The sequence below is a fragment of the Zonotrichia albicollis genome, chromosome 28 (assembly GCF_047830755.1).
Source record: "Zonotrichia albicollis isolate bZonAlb1 chromosome 28, bZonAlb1.hap1, whole genome shotgun sequence".
Taxonomy (NCBI): domain Eukaryota; kingdom Metazoa; phylum Chordata; class Aves; order Passeriformes; family Passerellidae; genus Zonotrichia; species Zonotrichia albicollis.
This window is the reverse complement of record NC_133846.1, coordinates 6130406-6153753: the sequence shown is the minus strand read 5'-3', so window position 1 is coordinate 6153753 and position 23348 is coordinate 6130406. Positions and strand designations below refer to the sequence as shown.

At 44.3% G+C, this 23348-nt stretch overlaps 1 protein-coding gene across 2 annotated transcripts; it reads right to left on the bottom strand.

Annotated features, from left to right (window-relative positions):
* Window positions 1–41: 41 nt before the first annotated feature.
* Window positions 42–22309, bottom strand: MAPK14 (mitogen-activated protein kinase 14). Of its 2 annotated transcripts, none has more exons than XM_074528008.1 (12): window positions 21581–22309; window positions 14628–14757; window positions 14245–14303; window positions 13765–13876; window positions 13239–13268; window positions 12770–12817; window positions 12244–12358; window positions 11716–11787; window positions 6330–6409; window positions 3647–3725; window positions 3197–3370; window positions 42–2414 (listed from the first exon to the last, which is right to left on the bottom strand). In XM_074528008.1, exons 1-12 carry the CDS (start codon window positions 21694–21696, stop codon window positions 2347–2349), a joined length of 1083 nt encoding a protein of 360 aa, XP_074384109.1. In that variant the 5' UTR covers window positions 21697–22309; the 3' UTR covers window positions 42–2346. The 2 variants fall into 2 exon arrangements, with proteins under 2 accessions (XP_074384109.1, XP_074384108.1); XM_074528007.1 differs by lacking the exon at window positions 6330–6409 and adding an exon at window positions 4239–4318 and having other exon boundaries at window positions 21581–22308.
* Window positions 22310–23348: the final 1039 nt, after the last annotated feature.

Below are 23348 nucleotides of genomic sequence, written 5' to 3'. Positions count from 1 at the left end.
AACACGTCAGTGCAAGAGGTTTCCAAGTACCAGCAGTGCAGTAAATCTGAAAAATAGATTTTATTTTTAACCAGTGGTATTGTGACATCTTATCTGGCATAACCAATTACAGCAAAATCCATGGATAGAAACAAAATAGCAGATCTCTGCTCTGGGGTGCAGCGTGGTGCCCCGGCAGCGGCAGCAGGGAGTTTGTGCCCCAGGGCTCCCGCAGGACAGACTCCAATGAACCATTCCCACTCACACACACAGACACACCCACACGCACAACACCGAGAGGTTTTAAAAATCTTTAGCAATATTTCCGCATGAAATCACACTGTAGCATCTACACAGAAAATGGCTGATAAAAATAATCTTGCTGTAGGTTTACATAGTATATCTACATTTTTATTTGAATACCCAGACTGCTGGCCCAGCAGAAAAGGGAGGCTTTTTGTCTTGATTTTGTTGGGCTGTGGAGAGTTTTATCCTAGAGCACAACAGAGCTGCTCTCTTCATCTCAGCCCAGACCTTTATTGAACTTTTGGCCTGAAGAGATCGCTGGGAAGTAGCCTAGGAAGAATCAATGGCTTTGTCATCCACGTCCCATCCCTTTGTGCTGCCTCTTCAAACATGGGGCAAAAACACTAAAAAACACTCTCTGCCCCACAGGTAACAATACAAAATACTGCAAAAGCCTTTCTCCTCACATACACGGGTACATTGCCCACACAGGATGCCCGCAACAAGTTAAATTCTAAAAACGTTTCCTCCAGAAGCCCTAAAATTGGACTTCTGAGTTTCCCAGCTACAGATGGAGCACACAAACATGCTGAGAAACCTCCCTCCTGCCAGTCTCTAACTCTGGGCACTTCACTCATGCAGAGTCCTGGAAAATACAAAATATTTGAACCATGTTTGTATTCAAACTTACTCCCTTCCCATGTTTCCTCGGGCAGAGATCAACCTGCTAAGAAATAGCCAAGAAGCTCTTATGTGAGAGGATAAAAAAACTTCTAGTAAATGTTAGTTTTATGTATATAAATATTTGTATTTATAGATATAGACAGTGAAAAGGTGATTGTGTGTTTATGCATGCTTATTTCTTTGCTTTGGGTTCCAATACTTCTAAAAAAAATCTTTTCAGGAAATAACTTAAGTTCTGGCACAAGATACTATAGTCATTTCTTTAAAGAATGCTTTTTACATTTGATCTCTCAAGAAACCTTTCCACCCAAGCTCTTCTCCTGTGCAGAGAGAAGGTCAGAACAAAGAAAAAGGTGCATGTTGCTCTGGTGTTGGACATGACATCCTTCCCTCGTTGAAGCCTCTGGGATGGCAGCTATTTCACAAGGAGCTGCAGCACAGCAGGAAGGGTGCTGTGATTTTATGGCACTGCCTGAGGTACCCAGCAAACATTTCACTGATGACTGAACTGCCCCCAGTGCCATCCCCAAAAAGTAAGGACAAAAATCAAGCAGCTCTACATGCACATACAGCTACAACATGCAAAAACACACCACCTTGTAGGGAACAGAATACACAAACGAGTGGCTAGCAAGGATCTTCCCCAACCTCTGGCTCCTGGGAGATAATGCTGAAAAGCCTCAGAACAAGAGGAGGAGGAAAGTGAAAAACACAGGAATACCCAATCCAGGGGTTGAAGCTGTTGCCTCAAAATTACTTCCCAATTACATTGAGTTCATGCCTCGCTACCTGGGAGCCTTCCCTCTCAAGAACAGTGGGTCAGATTTCCACCCCGGACTTCCTTTCCCCTCTCTCCCCCTTTATTTAAGGCACAAACATATTTACAGTTTCAGACAACATCTTTTCATGTTCCAAGAATCAGACACCAGAAGGCCTCTACACTCTGCTGCACCAGGAAGATCTGGATGTAAATCACACACCTGGCATTGAACAAGGACATCCCTCAACCCCACCTTCAGTCCTGAAGAAAACAGAGGACTCTCTAAGCCTATGAACCAACTTTCATTCTTTTTGAGGTTACTCAGTTGTAGGAGAATTGATAAATGGCAATGATTGCAACCAAACTGTCACTGTCACCTTCCTCACCTCGGCCCAGCAGTGCAGGCTGTGGTGCACTGTCACTCTGGAAGAACTAAGTGCAGTCAGAACAGGTCTCCAGAGGCTTGCCCCAGGCTGTACACAGAATACAAGAGCATGCAGCATGTTTACATAGACTCAGCTTCCTTCCCTCCCCCCTCCCTCCCCAGTTCAACACACACAAAACCCCTCCACTAAGGAGAATATTGTTGTGATGAGGCACTTGAACGATAATTGGAGAGTCCCTATGAAAAGGCCTTCCCTTCACAGTGAGTGGGACAGACAGAAGAGAGCAGTTTCTCAGGACTCCATCTCCTCTTGGTCGAGCGGGGGTGGCACAAAGCTGATCACTTCATCATAAGTCAGGCCTGGGGGGAGAAGTGGGACAGAAACTCAGCAGCAGGACTGTGACAGCACTACCAACACACCTTCATGCAAGAAAACCTGCAACAATCTCAAATGTTCTGACACCATTTTACACAAAAAGTATTGTTTAATTAAGACAAAGAAAAGAATGGTTATACCCTTATAACTCTCAGAGACCAACATACACAATAAAAGATACTTCCAGAGCATTGAGGAGATGTGAGTAAGTTTGAAAACAAAATATGTTTGTGTGCTCCTAGCAGTAATTAGTTACCAGGGACTGTGCTAAATCTGCACACAGCATGTGGCAGATTCACTTAGTGTAAGGGCAGAATCAACAGCCTGCCCACATTTTTATCACTTTCTGCTGTGCCTCTGACCATGGCTTAGCTGAGCCTCAGCTCATGGGATGGAGAGGAGACTCATCAAGGTGTGAGAGGGGCAGCTCCAATCCGTGCTCTCTGTGAGCAGTGACAGCACCCAAGGGAGCGGCTGGAGCTGGGTCAGGAGGGCTGGGTTGGATCTCAGGGAAAGGTTCTTCCCCCAGAGGGTGCTGGCACTGCCAGGCTCCCCAGGGAATGGGCACGGCCCCGAGGCTCCCAGAGCTCCAGGAGTGTTTGGACAATGCTCTCAGGGATGCCCAGGATGGGATTCTGGACTTGTACAGGAGCCCTGTGCAGGGCCAGGAGTTGGACTCCATCATCCTGTGGGTCCCTTCCAACTCAGGACATTCCATAATTCTACAACCACAATAGAAGCTGTCTCTCCCCTGCCCCAGACTCACTTTTCCATTCTTCAATCTCAAGCTCTCTGCTTTCAAAGGACTGGTCATAGGGGTCAGCCACGGGCTCATCGTCGGGGTCGTGGTACTGCGCGAAGTAGGCGTGGGCCAGCGCCTCGGCCGCCGTGATGCGCTTGTCCGTGTCCAGGACCAGCATCTTCTCCAGCAAGTCCACGGCTGCAAGAGCACCAGACACAGAGCATCTCTCATCAGCTGTGGGACCCTGCTCTGAAATGTAAAGCTTCTAAAAGCCCAACACGGATGAGGAATCTGTAGTTTCTCAAGACACACCATCATCCAGCACCTTGTTCCTCTTACACCCTTGGCCCACACATCCTTCATAAACATAACCCTGCTCTGCACTACTCCTGCAGCAGAACAAAGCTTTGGGAAGCTCCAGAGGACAGGACATGCTAGCTTCAGTTTCAGGAAAATTCAATAAACAAGTCTTACCCAGGGGATTGGCACCAATAAAGACATTTTCAAAGTTCATTTTTGGCATGTAAGACAAAGACTGGATGTAGTTTCTTGCCTGTGGAAAGAAATGCTCTGTTGAAGTATCAGCCAATATCCAGCCAGCAAGATGAAGTACTTTTCAACCATCCTGAAGCACTGGTTATTATGGTCTGTCTCCTTGCTTACTCTGACACCTACTAAGCACATCAGCATTACCTGTCCCAACTAAGGCACTCAAGACAGTAGAGGAAGAGCTGACATTACTCGTGGCAAAGACTGGAAAGCAGAGAGGCGCAGGAAGAGCTGAGCCCCTGGCTCCCAGCAAGGCTGGGTGCAGCCTGCTGAGCCCTGCTGAGCTGCACAGCACACAAGGCAAAACCAGCCCACAGCCAGGCTCTCCCAGGCTGTCTCACTCGTCTCTGGCTGAGCACACACTGCCCAAATCTCACTCCTTCCTTCAGTACCAAAGTCTTGCAGAAGAGCAGCAGTTAATTGCCCACCCCATGCCGCATGCAAGCCTTTCATTCACAGAAGGGGTGAACGCTGAGGGCAGCCCTGCCCTGCACTCCCCCTTCCTCTCACATCTCACCTCGTGGCTGGGCATCCTGTTAATGAGATAGGCAGGGGGCGTTCCCGTCAGACGCATGATCTGCTGAAGCTGGTTAATATCTTAAGTGCCTCGTCAAGGGCTTTGTTAAAAACAGTGCAAAAACCGTTTCAAACAGAAAACAGTCGCATACAAAAGCATCTCTTCTGCAAACCACAAGGCAAAAGCCATACAGGCAGGGACCACTAATTGTTTCCACTACCTGGGAGATGTTCAGCAATTACACAAGTGAACACTTAAAGCAAAGGAGAATCGCTGCTCAGCTGGTAACTGCCAGTACAGAAAGTATTTCTGTCCAAGGGAAGTAGCATTACACTCCAACAAGGCTGTGTTCACATTTCCCGAAGTTTTAAGCCATCAGACTAGACATTTCCTTTGGCTGAGGCTACTCCACAAAATTTTCCCTGAGCTGTGCAGCTACACACAGCTTCAGGAAAATGAACAAAAATGAAAACAGAAACAAAAACTGTACTCTCTGCACTGGTTACCAGCTTTTCTTTTTCCTCTTGCTGCATAGAAAGTGCTTAAGTTTCTTGTGGTGCAAAGTGAAACTGGCTCACAACTGACACCTTCTGAACAGCTGAGTGCCCTTTGATGTGGGCTGGGTGACAGAAGGCATCAAATGCAAAATTAGCAAAACATTAGCATTGCATAGAACAGAGTTAGCAGGTATCAGTGAACAGGGAAAGTGAGAGTCAGTAAAGTAATGCAGCAGAAAACCAGAATTTGTTATAGTGACACACGCAAAACCATCAAACACTAAAGAGTTTTGCTTTCCCCATACAATGGATAAAGAGCAGAAACAGTATTTACTGCCCTTTGTTTTAAACAGATTTGTTTCAAACCAGGATAAGAGCAATTATTATTTTTATTGTGCAATAATGTTTAAAAAAAGACCCACTTCAACTTACACATGCAAATTAATCTTCTGCTTAATTTAGTCAACCTTCCACCTTATGTCTCTTGCTAATCCCTGTGCTTCAAACACCAGAGTAGCCTTAAGGTCAGTTCACAGGGCAACCAAATCAGTCTGGGTTATTCAGCTCTAATCTCTCCAAAGCTGGAACATCCCAGGTGTTTTACTTTGGGTTTTACTTTTTACTTTGGTGGGATGCTCAGCAAGTTGCCCAACTGATCCCAGTTTGCAGTGCCCATCCCTCCAGCAGGCGTTATTCTCGGCTCATCTCACACTTGTATTTCCAGGCACTGTCACAGGAACATTAAGCTGCAGCACCACATAATCTCCTCACCACTTCCCACAGCCCTGATCCCCTGCTGCAGCTCACAAACTGCAGTGGCCTCAGTGCTCACTGCATTCCCCTGCTCCTCCCTGGCTCTGGTTTATTCCCTCCTCCTTCAGGAACAGTACAATTAAAGGCCATTTCACGCTGGGTTTGCACAATTCACAATTTGAGATTCCTACAGCACAGCAAGTGCTGAGAATGGAGGTGACCCTCCCAAAGTGACTGCAGGAAGCCTTTTTGGTGCTCCCTTGGTAAAAGGGCCCCACACAGCAAAACCCACACAGCACAAGAGCAGGCTCTGCTGTGGGCCTGCAACAGCTGCTACAGAAAGGCACCTAAAAGGCATTTTCTGCTACAAAAACAAAGAAATGGCAGCAGTGTTTCAGAAATTAATCACACTACAGAAGGGACTGTGTGTGTTTAGAGGATAACACACCTGCTCCTATTTAGAAAGATCCCTGGGTATGCAATCTGGAGAAATAATAACTGAGACAAGCCTCAAGCTCTTAGCTGTGAAAAATACTTCCCCAGTAACACCTGATGGTACAACAGATCACAAAGCATAAACCCACAAACTGAGAGAAAAGTCACGAAGCAGTAAAATGAGAATATGGAAGGATGAAATCATACCATGGGCAGAGGTAAGAGGAATAAAGATCAGATACACAAAGCATAAGAACTTAAAGCCATCCAAGAGCAAAGGATTACAAAGGAAGAAAAATAACAGAAAATAAATCCCAACACATTCTACAGATAAGACTACAGGAGAACAACACACAAACTCGGGACTTCTGAAAGGGCAGATATTACAATCAAAGTGTAAACTCACAGACTCTGAGGAGATTTTCTTCAAAAGCTCAGGCCCTGGGGTTCCAACGAGTCTCAAAATGAGCTTCAACTGATCAATATCTAATGATGGACCATAAAGGAAAATGCTGGGAGAAATCAAAATGAAAAGCGCAACACATCACCCTATTAACGCTGCAAATTAATTCTTGCCAAGGCCTTGACTGAAAAGCTATTTTAGACAAACCACATTCATTCCTCTTGTTACAACTGAATATAACTGAGCTCTCTCTGTATCAGACTGATTGAACATCTTGTCTGCAGATACCCCACGTGCATGGAATGGGGCACTGCATCCTCAACTATTTTGGAGCAGAAATCTTTAGCCCCAGTGGCAAAGGCTGAACTTCCATGCTCCCTTCACCCCCTCAGGCCCCACACCAAGCTGCAGGTCAAGGATTAGCTTGCATTAGTAACAGCTGAAGTAAAGCAGAAGGCTGCAAAGGGTAGGCACTCACACTAAGAGGAAAGTCAAGGCTTTTTGTGAACACCTTCTCAGCTCATTCAGCCACTTCTAAAGCTCAGGAGGTCAGGAAATGATTGGGCCCTGCAGCATCCCCTCACCATGGGCAGGGAGGCTGAGCTGCTGCAGCTGGCACAGGGGCCTGCCTGGCACCTCCTGGCACCACCAGGGCACAGCAAAGCCCTGACCATCCCTCCTGCCCTCCAGAGCTGCTGCAGCAGCAGAGCAGGGCTCAGGTGTAACACAGGTCTGTGCAGAGCCCTCAGGAGGGAGCACTGCAGATGGAAAGAATGTTTTACAGGAACAGAGCTGCCAGCCTGAGCTGTCCCCTTTAACAAGGCCTAGGTGACAAAACACACAATTGAGGGGGGAATCCATCAAAGGCACTGTTCCATGTCTAAATCTCAAGACACTAAGAAGACACAAAGGATCCTTTTTAAAACCATCAATGCATAATCTCCCTTCTTCCCTGAATTATCCTCCACAGATTTCAGACTGTCCATAATGTTTGTATTTGCCTTTAATATGATACCAAAGTAGTTACACAAATTTTTTTAGACAATCATGTGTTCTGGGATCAATGCCTTCCTGATGGCTGGAGATACAGCTGCACTTCCTTCTTGGAGTATCTATTAATTTACTGCAAAAACTTCAAAAACTGTCACCTGTTAAAAAAACCCTAGAAAACAACACACAGTTCCTGCAATACCGACAAACTCTGTATGAAGGGAATCACCAATGCTTTGCTAAAACCACCATCAACTTTGGTCTAAAGTTTTATCTATCACATTAATTAAGAGCTCTGGAACCAGCACTTTGTCAGAAGAGCTGAATTAATTTTTCATTTGTAAAGTTACTTGGCAAACTTCTAGCTACTCAAAACACTCAAAATCTAAGAGTAAACCCAATATCTAGTTGGATTTAGCACAGCTGAATTGCAAACTCTGAAGAGTCAATGCTTAAAATGAGATCAGAATATGCTGTAGGAGAATCAGCAAAGGGCACTCCACTAACCACAACTGGCTCATTTAAATGAGATTTTCTTCAGAGCTATTTAAAACAGCCCTTACTTCTTGCACTTACTGTGCAAGCAGCAGTTGAAGTGCAAAATTTAGAGTGCTAACATGCCACAGCTCAGTTTAAATATTGAAATTATTTAAAGGCATTTAAAAGCCTGTGCACTGGTGTGCCAACACTATTGCTGCCCTGTTTGCTAGTGGAAGATACTTCTGAGATAAATAAGGAAAAACACAGACTGTGGAACTGGCCCTGCCAAAACCCAACCCTGCTCCTGGTTTTAGGCCTGCCACCTCTAACCTGCTCAACTGCAGCATTCCTTAACTGCAGGGCCCAGCACCTCCCAGAGAAATGAGCCACGAGCAATAAAGACAGGAAAGAGATTTAATAAATACAAAGCAGAAGAAAAACACCAGCACATGTGCATGGGGAAGGAAAGCACAGCATGCAAACCCCAAGGGCCGTCTCCAAGGTACTCCCAAGGACTGAGGAGGGATTCTAAAATTCAGAAAATAACCTGCTATCACCACCAGCAGCAAATCTCACAAGACTGTAATGGCTTATCCAGGCAAAGCAAAGTTCCAAGTTGTTTTAGCTGCCATCACAAGCACGAACAAGGTGTATCAGAAGAATATGTAATTTCAGACTGGTTAGTTATCATGGAAGTTTCAGAATACTGAATAAAAACAGTTAAAAAAAACAAAAAACACTCTCCAGAGTTTAAGGGAACACAAAACATACAAAAATGCTAAACTAGTGCAAGAAAAGCTAGATATTCTTATTTTTACTTTATATTATTTTGTGCAAGTCAAATATTCAAAAAAGTCAACCTTCCTGCTTATTTGTATGAATCATTCACATTCAGAGCTGTAAGAGTTTAATATTTGTGTTTAATAGAAAGTGATCTCGGCATCAGACAAATAATACCAACAAGAAAGCCTCAGCTAAGCCTGCCATGCACAGAAAATGTTGAGCTGGAAGGGACCCACAAGGATCAGAGTCCAATGCCTGAAGGACTCTGATTTTCATCACCTCACTTTTTGGTCTCTGACTCCTTTCCCACAATCCTGATCCCCCTCTCCAGCTCCTGGCAGAGATTTCACCAGTATCAGAAATCCATCTTTCATCCAATGCTTCCACCCATAGATTACAATAGGGATAATTCAATCACCTTCCATTCAGCTGTAAATTAGAAGTAGTTCAGCAATCCTGCAGAGCTAAGCCCAAATTAACCACAGGGTTAATTTCCCTAAGAGTATCTCAATTCTTGCTTTAAGTCAGTGACAGCTGTGGTTAGAATCTCTACAGATTCAGAGGTTTAAACTCAACACTCATTTATCAGAGGCACAATCACCACAGACAGCACTGCAGATCCTCAGTTTTTTACTTACCTGACTAAATGCACTCCCAGCTTACCTGCACTGAAGGGGTGCATCCCCAGGCTGTACACAGAAATAAGGGAGGCACTGTAAATAACACCCCAGCATTTCTGCCAAATCCTTGCTGAAAGGGACCAACACTTCAACAACAGAACCATCTGAACAGGGGGCGATCATCCTGAGGAGCCATTACATATTCTGTCACTCTAATTTTGGAAATGGAAGGCTCACACTTGAGAAAATTTACATCTTGAGGCCAAAAAGCAAGAACTATTTCACATGTTCAGCTCTCAAACAGGAGCAATTTCCAGCAACACAAAGTCCCATTGCCTCCAAGTGCACAGGGAATTTTCTAGAGCTGGATATGGATACATCACATCCTTGGCTACTGGATACAAGGCAAACATACCTTGAATTATTCATGTTAATATTAACTCCAAAGTCAGGAAGTCAGCAATTGTACAGTGACACCACAGGAGGAACAAGAGCCTCTGCCAATCTGTGGGTACAATAAAATTAAGGGCCCAGAACTACCCAACAGGATCTAAACCTGGAAAACCCCTTCAACTCTCCCTAAAATAATGCACATGTAAAGACTTCAAAGAGCCTTCCAAGACAGGGAGAAACCAGAACAGACTTATCTCAATTGTGCTTGCTGTCTTTAGATGCCAGCCAGGGTCCTTTCCACTCCCTGGGTAAGAGTTCCATGCACAAACAGGATTCAGAACCAACCCTGCTCCCTTTTAGTTTTAACTCATGATCAAAAAGCACAAACACAGAAGCACTGAAAGAATTACACTACTACAAAGTCTAAGATAGGAAAGCATTGGGTCTGTTTCTTAAATCTAAGCTACTCAAAACAGAAAGAGCATTTAATTAAAAAGCATTACTGCCATTTGCAAACGAAATTGAGCATTTAAAGTAAATCATCACAAGCATCTGCTGGGAGACATACATGAATGAAGTACCTTATTATGATAAAGCAAATAAATTAGCTCCTAGAAGTGAACTGCATTTTGCATTGCAGATATCAGTGGCTCTAATTTACAGCTAAGAACAGAGTCGGATAAAAAACTTCTCAGACTTGGAAGAATCACCATTTTGTTCAATTCATAAAAACCACAAAATAAATCAAAACCATGAAGCATTTCTTACACATTGCAAATCCTATTACAAATATTTTAGTTGCAAGCATCAAGTTCTTTAAAATCTGAAGTGTCACTGTTGCTAGGGTTAAATAATGGCAACAGCTTAAAGGCTTTTGCTTTGTTTGAATGAACAATTCTTGGTATCTCAGTTTTTCTTAAAAGAAACCAAAAAAAAATCTGTCCAAACCAACCTACACATGCTGAATCAACAGATAAAAATATACCAGCCTTTGTTTAATTCAGTTTCTGCATCTGACAAGAGAAAAATACAGCAGAGATGACTACACAGCACAGTACAACAAATTCAGAGAGAAATGATGAGATGGAGTCAAGCAGAAAAAGAGGAGAGGATAAAGTTAAAGCACATTGAAAAGAGGTGGCACTGAAAGCTGCAATGAAAGCTTCTCCTCAGGAGGGAGTTTTGGAACCCAGATGTTTTCTGAAGGTAAATAAACAGCAGGCAGCAATTCCAACACCAGCTTCCTTTGCATCAAGTGCTAACATACTTACATTCACTGACACAAATACTAACAAATTAACAAAAGTGATTAAAATGAACAGACTGTGGTTGAAATAATAAACTTTGGTAAAAGGTGGGCAATGTAATTTTCTCTGGCAAATGAAAGCCCAATTTGTAAGCAATGAAAAACCTTGCCAGCAGTAAATCTCACCCCAATCTTGTGCTGCTGAGCAAAAATTTCAAGTGCAACAATTTGCATCAAGTCTCACTTCCAATTTCCTGGGGAAAATATGACCAAATCTCATAAAGTTGTCTCAAATTTGCCAAAGTGTCCTACCCAGTCCAGTCTGATGAGGCAAAACCAATATTTTGGAAAGACCTTATTCAAAGTTGAATTTTCACATGAGTACAAGAACACTGTGAAAGGAGGTTCACAGTCAGGCAGGAAATGGAACCTAAACATTGCAGAGCAATTTTAATGAGAACCTTGGCACTAAAGAATCTGCAAAGCCACTGCTCTCACAGCCAGGACACCTCCAGGAGAAAAGAGGAGAGGCCAGAAGGGAAGCACATTTGCAAGGAACCTGAAGCATGAGAGGATTCTTGGCAGACATCCATGCAAGTATTAGCTGGAAACTCAACTAATCAATTTAAATAAACTTACAGGAAAGTAACAGAAACAAAGAGTATATAAATCTAATGATGGCAATAGACAATAAAGAGGAACAGATGTGCAGCAAAATCAAGAACTCACCTCTTTGTACTGTGAGTAAAAGAAGCCATTAATTTAAAAACAAACAAACAGAAGCCCATAATTAAACCCAGAACTTATTTTCTTGTCAACTATGTGAAAATGAAGATCTAATCTCAATTTCAAAAAAGAAATTACTTCTAAAGGATACGGTCTGTGCCAGGGAACAATGTTCTTCCAGTCAACAGCTCAGCCATAATGCATCCCACTGACCAAATATCAACTGAACAAAACAAAACAGACAACAAAACATGATGCATAAAAATACAGCCTGAGCAGAACCATCCCATCCAACCAGAGCAAACAACTCTGTCCTGAAGCAGCCTCATGGCAGTTTTGTCATTTCTTCACACTACAGATCCAGACATTCTCCTCAACCAGACACATTCCAGTCACTTGTTTAAAAACCACTCTGCTAGGAAGAGCAAGGATAAGTGCTGACAGCATTTGGCTGATTGCAGTTTCAAAGGTTCAGATTCCTGGTGAATGCTACCACAATGATTCCTCACTTCCATCTGACAGAAAGTGGTTCCAATACCAACTCCAAGTCATAATTACCTGGAGCGCCAACTTATGCAATCAAAGGGAGATGCACGTGCAAGGACAACCTCTTTTATTATCCCCTCACAATTCAGAAACTTGACAAATGAGAGGATTCCTGTGCTGCTGAAGGCATTACCTGTCTGGTTGTAGTGCATCCAGTTGAGCATGATCTCAGGGGCCCTGTACCACCGCGTGGCCACGTACCCGGTCATCTCATCGTCCGTGTGCCGCGCCAGCCCGAAATCCAGGATCTGCAAACACAAAACACTGCAGGGCAACAAACAGCCAGCACAAACACCAGCAAGCACTGGCTGGGGACAGGACAGCTGGGAGAGCTGCAAAAACACGTTATGAAACCAAATTTCACAACCTGGGACAAGACACTAGGCTAGAACGGCGTAGGATCGACAATCAGAATTATGGCTGGGTATCTTGTCTCCAAAACAAGGAGACACAAACTAAAGCTGTTAGCTCTGCACTTGCATGATGATTCACTAAAAACACAGGAGCAGATACAAAAACCACATCCTTACAACTCTACAGCTAGGAAGCACATTATTACTTTTCTATGAAAGTATTTTCAGTAGGAATTGTTTTGACACTTAAGTTGCAAGGGACATTCACATGGCACTCAAACAAATCAGATTTTTAAATTACATTACCTTTAGCTCACAGTCTTCATTAACAGCTAGGTTACTGGGTTTTAAATCCTAAAAAATTAAACATCAGCATTAACAGTGGAGTATGTGTTGTTACACGAGTCTGAAGCAGGTAAAATTGTAAACAGAGATAAAAATACAGATTCTAACTGAGTGCAAATACTAACTTTGGATAAATTATTTTATCAGAGTGAGAAATCTCTTCTGTGGTTCTCAGAGGTGTCACATATAACCAAAAATGCATAAAGGCAACACTGGTGCTGCATATTTGTATTTAAGAGAAAAGCTAATTCACAAAGGAAAATTATGGATCTTCACAACCACTTCCCCTGTTCAAACTTTTTACTACTTAACCGAAAAATTTTCAGAGAATTTTCTTTGGTTTCTCTTGGTGCTATATTGCAAAAGTTCATGCTTCATTTTTTAAAGATATTGTTTCAGTACAGGAAACAATCTTAGAATGAATACTCACCCTGTGTATTATGTCAGCTGAATGGATGTACTGTAAAATAAGATGAGACAAAATTTATGTAACAGTCCAAGCAGCCACCTCCTCATCTCTTCCCTGGAAAATACTGCCCTAGCCCAGCCCACACAATTCAGATACTCCAGGCTGTCAGTCTGTCTGTGTGTCTGTGGGTTTCACAGGTGGGTGTTCCAGTTTGCCTCTCCTTAGGAACACCCAGGAGTGCAACAACACAAGTAAACAAAACTGAAGAAATGGAAAATTCATTGCCAGAGCAGACCAGGGGGCATCACAGTTCATCATTTTTTAGATTCTGGCCATAGGAACACATAAAAATGATAGGAAACCTTACTGATGCAGAGCTCCAGAGAGGCAGAAGTGAAACAACAACAATCAAACGTTATTCTGCAATATTTTAGGGAAGTTATAGAAGCCCTATGCACACATCTGAATTGCTGAGGGTGTAACATTCACCAGGAACTTCCACCCCCATGGTGAGCTGTCCCCATGCAGGGAACACAGGGACACTCACCTTCAGGCCCCGAAGGATCTGGTAAATGAGGAACTGCACGTGGTCATCAGTGAGCTTCTGGCATTTCACAATGTTGTTCAGGTCTGCTCCCATGAGATGTGTCACCAAGTACCTGGGAACAAAAGCAAACACGTGGACTGTGAAGCAATCTCTTGAAGAGGATTAGGATAAAAATTCCCCATAAATCTCCAGTAGCAGAGCTGACTGTCCCAAAGCACGTTGCTCAATGGAACATAGATCGTGACACTTTAAATAATGGAGCAAATTAGTTCAGTGATTCCAACTGCACTGGGCAGTAAACCACAGCAGGTGAACAATTCTGACAAGTCCAACACCTTAGGATATACTGTGACTTTGTGCTGGAATTCAGGATTATTTGTAAATCATAGCAGACAAATTAAAGAGACAAATATTTCTGTCATAACCTGGGAAAGGAGATACAAAAGACACTTTATTGCAATCTTCAGAGAAGTTACCTACACATCATTGAATTCTTCTAGTGATTTGGCAGGGGTGAACACATCCAACAAGCCAATCACCTAAAAAGAAAACAGTGAAGAGAAAAGCTGTGAGATATATTTACAGCAGTTACTAAGATCCTTTGTGGCACTGAAGTATTTATTCCAGGAGATGTTTCATTTCCATCTGTTCAGTGTTGTGCTTCATGCAAGCCAACAGAGCCTCCTGGAACTGGCAAACCTGACGCAGACACACGTGAGAGCTCTGCAGCTCCATTTGCTCCCTCCCATCACCATGAACCAGATACTCCAATACCTTGCACTGTGTGAGGAAAAAAGCAGATGCAGCAAGGAAAGAGCAATGCTGCAGGCTGCTCAGGGCAGCTGGGGCTGGCCTGCACTCACATTTTCGTGTTTCATGTGCTTGAGCAGCCGCAGCTCCCGGTAGGTTCTCTTGGCGTGGATGATGGACTGGAAGGGCCGCGACAGCTTCTTCACCGCCACCCGCAGGCCTGTCTTGGTGTCAAAGGCAGAGCTGCAACAAGAGCGGGCAGAGCATCCAATGAACTCTGTGGGGATGCCTCCAAACCCACGCTTACTCTGGACACTGAGTTACAGGCAGCAGCATTTCTGCAATCAAAGTGATTTCCAGGAATCCTGGTCCATAACCCGCACGCCACCCAAAATGTGCACAATTTCACACAACTGTTGGTTTCTGCAGAAAACGTTTGAAAGATGAGTCTTGTCCACACAGTAAAGGGAAATCTTGTAGAAAGAAAGAGAAATGTTTATGACTTTGCTGCCTGAAGTGCTCTTAAACATAATCATGCACTAAAACTCTGGAGAGAAGAGCACTTGTAAATACTACCACTATTCCTAAACATACTTTCAAACACCACACTTGATCACAAAATGCTGTGCTCAAAATACTATTTTCATGGATTAAAGCCATACAAAAATCCAGGACTTTGCCTAATAAAATCAGTTATGATTGTTGTTAATCATTACTGAAGCTGAAATTAAATTTCTTTGGTAAATCCCATCCAGTCACCAAGTTCTGTTATACAAAAGTGCCTGGGAATGAATGATAAGTAGCTGTACATGACCAAAACTTGTCCCTTTAGCAGAAACCTTGCACATACAAGTAGTATTTTTTCTTAAGAGTCCATGAGGACTTATTTAATCCTAGTCAGTAAGAGTGTATATATATATATATATATATACACACACACATATATATATACATATATAGAGAGGGTACAGTAAAATTATATTTTAAGTAATTTCTTATCTAATTATAAAGCTCTGGTCTGTTCAAAAGGAAGGAGGAAGAGAAAGAGAGGATGTGAAATCAACACTTCACTCAAGGCAATGAATGTGGGGAAAGTATGGAATGGAAAGAGTCCCACAAGGACAATACTGGTTGATTTTCCTGCTGTATTTATGCTTCAGGTGAACTCCTGGTTCCATTTAAAAGTGAGTATGCACTAGTTCTTGGTAAACATCAAGCAGAAAGGAACACTACATATTTATAAAGTGTTAAATATAAAGCTTAACTAACAAAGCTCAAAACCAATCACAAGAGCAGGCCTAGAATAAACCCACAATTGCATATGCAAACCACAACGCCCACCCCACCAAAGGAGCTATCTGAAATAAAGGCAGCTGTCATTTACTTTTAAAGCAGCCACCAAGAATTAACCTGCAGAAAGACTCCTTATCTCCAATTTGCCCAGGTTGCAAGGAATTTGGTGAGTGAAACAGAAACAGAACAGCAGCAGTGAGCCTTCCCCAGGCCCTGGCAGGAATGGAAAATCCCTCGTGCACAGTGGAAGAAAAGCATCTCCCTTGCTATAAAGGGCATGCACAGAGTGGAAAGACCTCTCTGGAAAACACAGGGAGGACACCAGGTCACAGCAGCACAACCTGCCAGAGCTCAACTGCTCAGGCTTCTCACACTGCCTCAAAAACACCCCTGAGCAACTGCTGCCAATGCAAGTGATCCTCTACACCTCAGCCTGGCACACAAAAGAAGCCATCCAGCATTCATTTTTTAATGTTGATTTCAAATTCTCAAGTTTTCACACATCACTAGGAAAAAAAAAAATTCAATGTTTAAGCAGCAACACTTCATGAAATTGAGAATTCAATTTTTTTCAGCCTCGGGTAAAAATCACCATCTTGCAATACACAAATATCTCTAGATTGGCCTGAAAATACATGCCAGCATTTTCCTGATACATAAGGTGTTTTCTAGGACTTAGAGCAAAAATAAGAGTAACCATCATCATTCAGCACATGCTGTTGTAAATTAGTCAAGGATCTTCACCAGTTTCCAAACATTTCAGGTACAAAATGCAGCAAACACCAGCAACTCTTTCATCCTGCAAAGAAGGTGATCCCCTGCATCTCAAAGCTCCACAGACAAATTTCTCTTTTGGTTTCCAAGATTTTGAGATTTCAGAGCCACCAGACACAAAATAAGCTATATCAGGATTCAGATGAAATTGAATTTCACTTTTTGTTATTAAATTACATTTTTTGGGGTCATATCAAGCCACTGTGCTGTTGTAGCAGCTGTACAACCTCCAAGGGAACTGCAGCCAGCAGTCCTGGTTAAACAGCACAATGCACAAGCTCAGGAAAGAAAATTCTGTGTAATTGAACATTCACAATCTAGACTTAAAGTCAGAACACAAAGTCTGGTCATATTTGAGGCCTAAAATCATGCTGAGTAATTTAGTGGCAGTACAGATAACTGGCTGACGGTGCCTGCAGAGCACAGAACAGCTGTCAGCTGGAGAACACGGCAAAGAACACTGAGCTGCCTTTCATCACACACTCTAAACAGCTGCATTACACTGATCACACTGCAGCTAAAGAAGCCCAATTAGGAAAAAATGACACGATCCACAGTTTTAAATCCCTTTTAAAACAAGATCAGCACAAATTTAGGATTTATCACACTTTTTTTTAACCTCTTACATAGTACTGTGCTATGGAAAATGAACTGCATCCACCTCACCCCAAGTGAGCTAAAATTACAATTCTGATCTAACCTGAATTGAATCCAGAACACAGGAGGTAGAAGAAAACAATTACTTTAGAGAACCAAGTAACAAGGTTAGTTATGAGCACAATTTATTTAAATATTAAATAATCAGAACGGTAATTTTTGTGCAAAGGCTATTTTGCTAAATATAAGCTGCTCATTGCTAGTGCCTCTGCAAATACCCAAGCTAACTGAATCTCCTTAGTGCTGAAGTTAATTTATGCACTCCTAATCAGACAGAAAAACACAATTAGCACCTGACAGTTTATTATTGACTGCAGTCACTTCTGTGCCTGCACTTCCGTCACCACCCTCCCAGCACACTAAAAGTTGCAAATATCAATACACAAAAACACAGCTGGATGGTGATTGGTCATTAATTAAAAACAATTCACATGGAACCAATCAAGCATGCACCTGTTGGTAAACAATGTCCAACCCACATTCTAAAGCAGCCAAACACAGGAGAAGCAAATCAGATAATTATTGTTTTCATTTTTCTCTGAGGCTTCCCAGCCTCCCAGGAGTACAAATCCTGGCGAAGGGATTTTTCAGAAAATATCACAGTGACAGGACACAGCTCTAAGAGTTGCAAGTATCATTCTCCTGTGCTAGAATTGCTTCTGCTCCTAAGAAAGCTGCAATAAAAATCTCCCTGCAGGACGCGTGCTCTCAATAATTCCCTTCATATCCCAAGTTCCCCTGCAGTCCAAGCTCCTTGCCAGCCCTGCCAGAGCTCTGCTCACAGCTTTTCTGTGCCTGCCCCTCTGCCCACACATCCCCTGCCAGCCCTTCCTGTGTGGCTGCTCCATCCCACTCCCACCACTCCTCACAGATCTGCCCCACCTTGCAGGAGGAGCAGGCACCTGTCCCTCCAAGCACAGCCAGGATTTGGAGGCATTGGCACGCTTTAATAAGGGATTAGAAAAAAAATTCCACAGAGGAACTGTTTCTACAGATGTGCTATTTGGGGTTATTTCATTTCCTCTGGACACTAATGTCCTAAAATTTCTTCAATCTATAATGTTTCTCTAAATTCTCAGTATCCAAGAAATTCAGACGCAGTGTTAAAACAACTGTGGGTTGAAATGGGAAGAAATCACAGGTTTTGGAGGGCTGTATCACTTGACAGTCTATTTTTAAAAAGCTAAAAAAAAAATCTTATGCAAGATTTTGAGGAAGAGTAAGTCTTGGCCATTCAATCCTTTCCAAATTAATTAAGGCAATACAGATAGCATTGCAAAGCAACTAAACCAAGCCCTTTATTTTACAAAAGCATCAATACAACAAAGAACAGCTGCAACAATATAACAATTAGTAATCTAAGATTTACCGAATGTGCTTCACAGCCTTTTAGAAATTGATGGGAAATTGGTGAAAACACCATTCTGCTGAGCTCAGAGCTGCCTGAACTGATGCCAGGAGTCGAGACTTCCCTCCAGCACAGCAAGAAATGAAGCAATGCTCCAAGTGAAGGGTGAGTCACCAATCAATCCCATCCCTGCTCAGCAACTTCCCACTGCAACACGTTGGATTGTCTGGGCCCCTCTCCTTACATGAAATATTACAAAATGGGTATGGCAGGAACCCTTTTTTCAATGCAGGCCTGGTTACAAAAGCAAGCAAGAGACTGTGTTGTATAAATACACTAAATGTTGCAAGAATGAATGAAACAGCATTCCATACAACAGATGCCATGGCAATTGTTATGTGACTTAGGAAGAATCAATCTGAGGATATGTGTAGATTTTCCTCAAAGTTTTGGAACTGAATCTCTATTTGTATCCCCAACACTTGCAGTTTTTAAAAAAATGGATCCTGAAAAACACCTGAGCTGGCCATCTGAACCTCATTCTTCCAGCACTGCACCCTTCAGAAAACTCTGCAATATTTGCTCTCATTTCAGGCAGGGGCTCAGGCTGCCTGCAGAAATCCTGACTCCCCAAGCCAGGTCTGTGCACCAGGGAGCTCCAAGCCCTGCTCACAGCACCTCCCCAGTCTGAGTGACTCACTGGCACCTTAATGCTTTCTTCTTTATTCATTTTCCCCTCCACTTTCTGGAGATTCCTCATTGTCAAATGCCTCATTTTGACAACTTAAACAACAGAGCGTTTGATATCATTTGAATGCAATAATGCAGTGAACATACATGAAGCTATACCATTTTAAGGATTGTTAAAACACCACTATGTGCTATCCTAACAGGGATACACCAAAGCCCAAATGAAACTTTTTATTGGAGAAAACAAAAATCTCTAAAGGGACACAGCAGAACAAGTCCTTGCAGGAATACCATAAATAATATGCATCACCCCTTGCAGCTTAATAAACGTCCATAAATATGCAAAACTTTTTGTTGTTTTCTTGATTTTTTCAATTCTGACATACTTTCCATATCACAACATCTTTTCTGAAAACTATTTTTAGAAGAACATACAGGAAGCCATTAACATGGACTGTAAAAAGACTCTGCCACATGTCTGAAATTGCTTCCAATACAAAACTGTTTCACTTGGTCCAAACAAAGTTGCACAATCTTCCAAAGTTTTGACACAGCAAAACAGGAAATTCATGATGCAAACTCTTTAGTTACTGGTTGAAGACAAACTTTGCAAGTATTACATGTACAGTGGAGACTGTAGGGAGGGGAAGAGAAATGGGAGTGGAGTGTGTGATGTAGGATCAACCTTAAAATACAAAGGCCACAGCACCAAGCAAATGAATTTCCAATTATATTTCAGGAGTTGCATAACTCTGTGACACTTACAGGGATATTTATCAGCTGTGTTAACAAGGTCCTTCTTTCACCAAAAGAAACCTGTCTATTCCCTTCCAATCAAAATCATTCTATAATTATGCTTTAAAAAAAAAACAACAACCAAACCAAAAACACACCTCAGCAATTATACTGGTTATTCTTGCTACGAAATTGACCAGCCTGGTTTACTTTTATGAAATGCAAGCCTCTGCACACTGCAATCACAGCATTAAAAAAAAATGCAAGTTATTTAAGCTCAGCTTACCAACAATTTTATAACAGGTTAAGAACAACTGAGCATTTCATTAAAACTGTAGCATGTGCAAAGGAACTTATTTTCTTTACTAGCAAAATGCAGCATGTGTGCCTCCTTATAATAAAATTGATACCCATAGTGTAAATTTGCATACTACATTAATAAAAACATATGCATCCCTGCTCGAACACAACAGCAAAGCAGCTTTGTAATTACGCACCCATAGTTCAAAATTCTGCTCACACTTTGACAGAACCAAAGAACTCAGAATAAAACCCAGAACCAAAGAACACAGAATAAAACCCAGAATGCTCATGTGGCAGATGTTTCTTAATCAAAGGAGGCAGTAATCTGTGAACATTTAACTAAATGACTGCTAAAGTCTAGAGTCAAACCGATTCAAATACTACCTTGTCTTTCAGCTTAAGCAAAGTATGCAGCTCCATTTATGTGTAATGATCCACCGCAGCTCAGCAGAGAAGCTACAAATTAAGGACGCATTGTATCTCACATGTAGCCTGGTTTGTTCCTATTGGGTAAGCGTTAAAAAATAAACTCTTCCAGCTCCCTGTATTTCTGCAGGTCTCTCAGCAGGACTTTACTCTCCCTGGGAGCACATTCTGCAGTATGTGTATTGCAGTAATTCCACAGCAATAAAACGAGTCCTCCTGTGTTCGTCTATTATTGCCAAGAAAATATTGGTGCTTGTAAATGCACTATAACAAGCCAGGAATACAAAATCAGCCCTCCCAGCATTCTCTGTATTTCTTGCCTATCAATAAATTCCTGATGAAAATACAATTGCCTCCAATATAACCTATCCTTCAGGTGCAGAAAGAAACTGGGACAAGAGCTGCCAAGCCCTCAGCTCTGCAAAGGCAGCTATGGGGGGGGCTCCATCCCTCTGCACTCCCCACCTACGAACTGCGAGAAACCTCACTGAAATCCGTCCATATGAGCTCATTCGGGGCGGGACGGGGGGGGCCGGCAACGACACATTATTATCTTCCCCTGCAAAAATGTTTCGGAGCCACCTGCCATGTGGTGCAATGCCCGACGCATTCCAAAGACCAGACTGCGGCTTCCCGGCAGCACCGCGCGTAAAGCCGGGCAGGAAAAATGTCTCTTGCAGGAGGCTGGTGGAGAGCAGGGGAACAGGAATCCATGGGGGACAGAGGAGCGCCGCTGGCCGCGGTGCCCACCCCGGGTCCTGCAGGGCACCGGGGCCGCGGGGCGGGGCAGCGACCTAAGGCGACCTCCCCCGCACTGCCCCGTCCCCTCCCCGCACTCACCAGACGGAGCCGTAGGCCCCGGAGCCGACCGGGGAGAGGTTCTGGTAGCGCTCGGGCACCTCCCACACCGTCTTGTTCAGCTCCTGCCGGTAGAACTTGGGCCGCTCCTGAGACATCTCGGTTGCGGAGCCCGCCCCGCCCGGCCCGGCGGGAGGGGGAGGCTCTGCCTGCGGCTGCAACAGCACCGCCGCCGCCACTACCTCCTTCTCCTCCTGCAGCGGCAGCAGCGACTTCTTCCTTCCTTCCTTCTTTCGCTCCCTCCCCCGAGCGCTCCCGGGCGGGGGCAGCCCCGCAGCAGCGACGCCCCCGCAGCCGCCGCCGGCCCTTCACGCCCCGCCCCGCGCCGCCGCTGCCCCCCTCCTACAGGCACGGGGGGCGAGGCCGAGCGCGGCCGTGTCACCGCCTTCCCCCGCCGCTCTCCCTCCCCGGGCTGTGCCACGAGGGGCGGGATGGCTCCGTGAGGCGCGGCCGGCGGTCGTGCGGCCAGCGGCGAGCGAGGCGGGGGCGCCGGCGTGCGGGGCGGGGACGCGCTCCCGCCGCAGGTGGGACGGCGCAGGCGACACCGCAGCCGCCGCCTCCGCCGCGCACGCCCCGCCCCGAGCGGCACAGCCCGGGCGGCGCAGCCGGGCTCCGACCCCGTACACCCTGCACAGCCCAGGCAGCCGCGGGCACCGGCGGGCACCGGCCCCGCTGTCCCCGCACAGCCCGGGGCTCCTCGGGGCTCCTCGGGGCCGCGCTCGCGAGAGCTTCGGGCCCTGGGCACAGATGCCCCAATATGGAGCCCGCGCGGCCGCGTCTCGCGAGAGCGGCGCTCAGGGCGGCGGGGCCGGGCCGCGTCCCGCCTTCCCCTCGGCGAGCGCCTCGCTTCTCCTTGAGCCGTTCTGAAAGGAAAAAGAAAAGGAAAATAGATAAGAAAGCTTAGCTAGGGCAGCACAGGGTGAGTAGCGGCGTGCCAGGGTGTATCTCAGCCGTAGTGCGCCTGAAGCCTTGCAAGCTGCGTGAATTGTTCCTGTAAAGTTCCCAAAGATGTTTTGTTCCCTTCCAGGGATGTCAGGTCAGGGGTGTTGGGGAGAGCTAAGCTCGCACTGCACGGATTTCCCAGTGTCCTGATCGTTCTCTGTTTTTTGAGAATAAGCTGCTTCTCAATACTTCTCAAAGGCCTTGCAATATCAGATACAGATGTGTTTGCTTTCAAGTGCATGCATAAGTCTCAAGTCATTATGTGCAGCAGGTTAAGCTAATTTTGGGGTGGAACCCATGGGGTCTGCACCAAGTACAGAATATCACAGAAAATAATTAATGTTAGGGATTTGTGTTCAAGGCCACTCAGCTTTAGAAACTTGAATTGTTAGCAATACAGTGAAAGATGGACACATTCTGAATGGGTTATGGAGCTTGTTGTAATCTTTGCTGCAGCGTTGTTCTTCCCTCTCTGCTGGGGCTCTTCTCCTTTCTCTGCAGCACAGTCCTTTCTATCTTCTCAGGGGCTCCTCCTGGGTTCTTGACCCACCCCTATTTATCTCAGTTGCCTTCACGAGCTACAGCTGCTGCCCAACTAAGGACCCTGCAGCTGCAGCTCGTTTGGAGCAACTTGGAACCACACAGAACATATATTCAGGCCCCCACATTTCCCCCCTTTTCTTTTAACAATTATATGATTACAATACACATACAGTCCCAGCTCTCAGGCTGCCACAGCTCTCAGCTGTCCTATCTTCTATAGTCCCAGCTCTCTGGCTGATATTCCAAAGTCCCAGCTCTCAGGCTG

Coding starts and splice junctions, on each gene's coding strand:
- MAPK14 (XM_074528008.1), bottom strand. CDS start 21,696: ATGTCTCAGGAGCGGCCCAAGTTCTACCGGCAGGAGCTGAACAAGACG. Junction 14,304..14,627: donor AGCACATGAAACACGAAAAT/GTGAGTGCAGGC, acceptor TTTTCTTTTTAG/GTGATTGGCTTGTTGGATGT. Junction 3,371..3,646: donor TATTGGTGCCAATCCCCTGG/GTAAGACTTGTT, acceptor GTGCTCTTGCAG/CCGTGGACTTGCTGGAGAAG.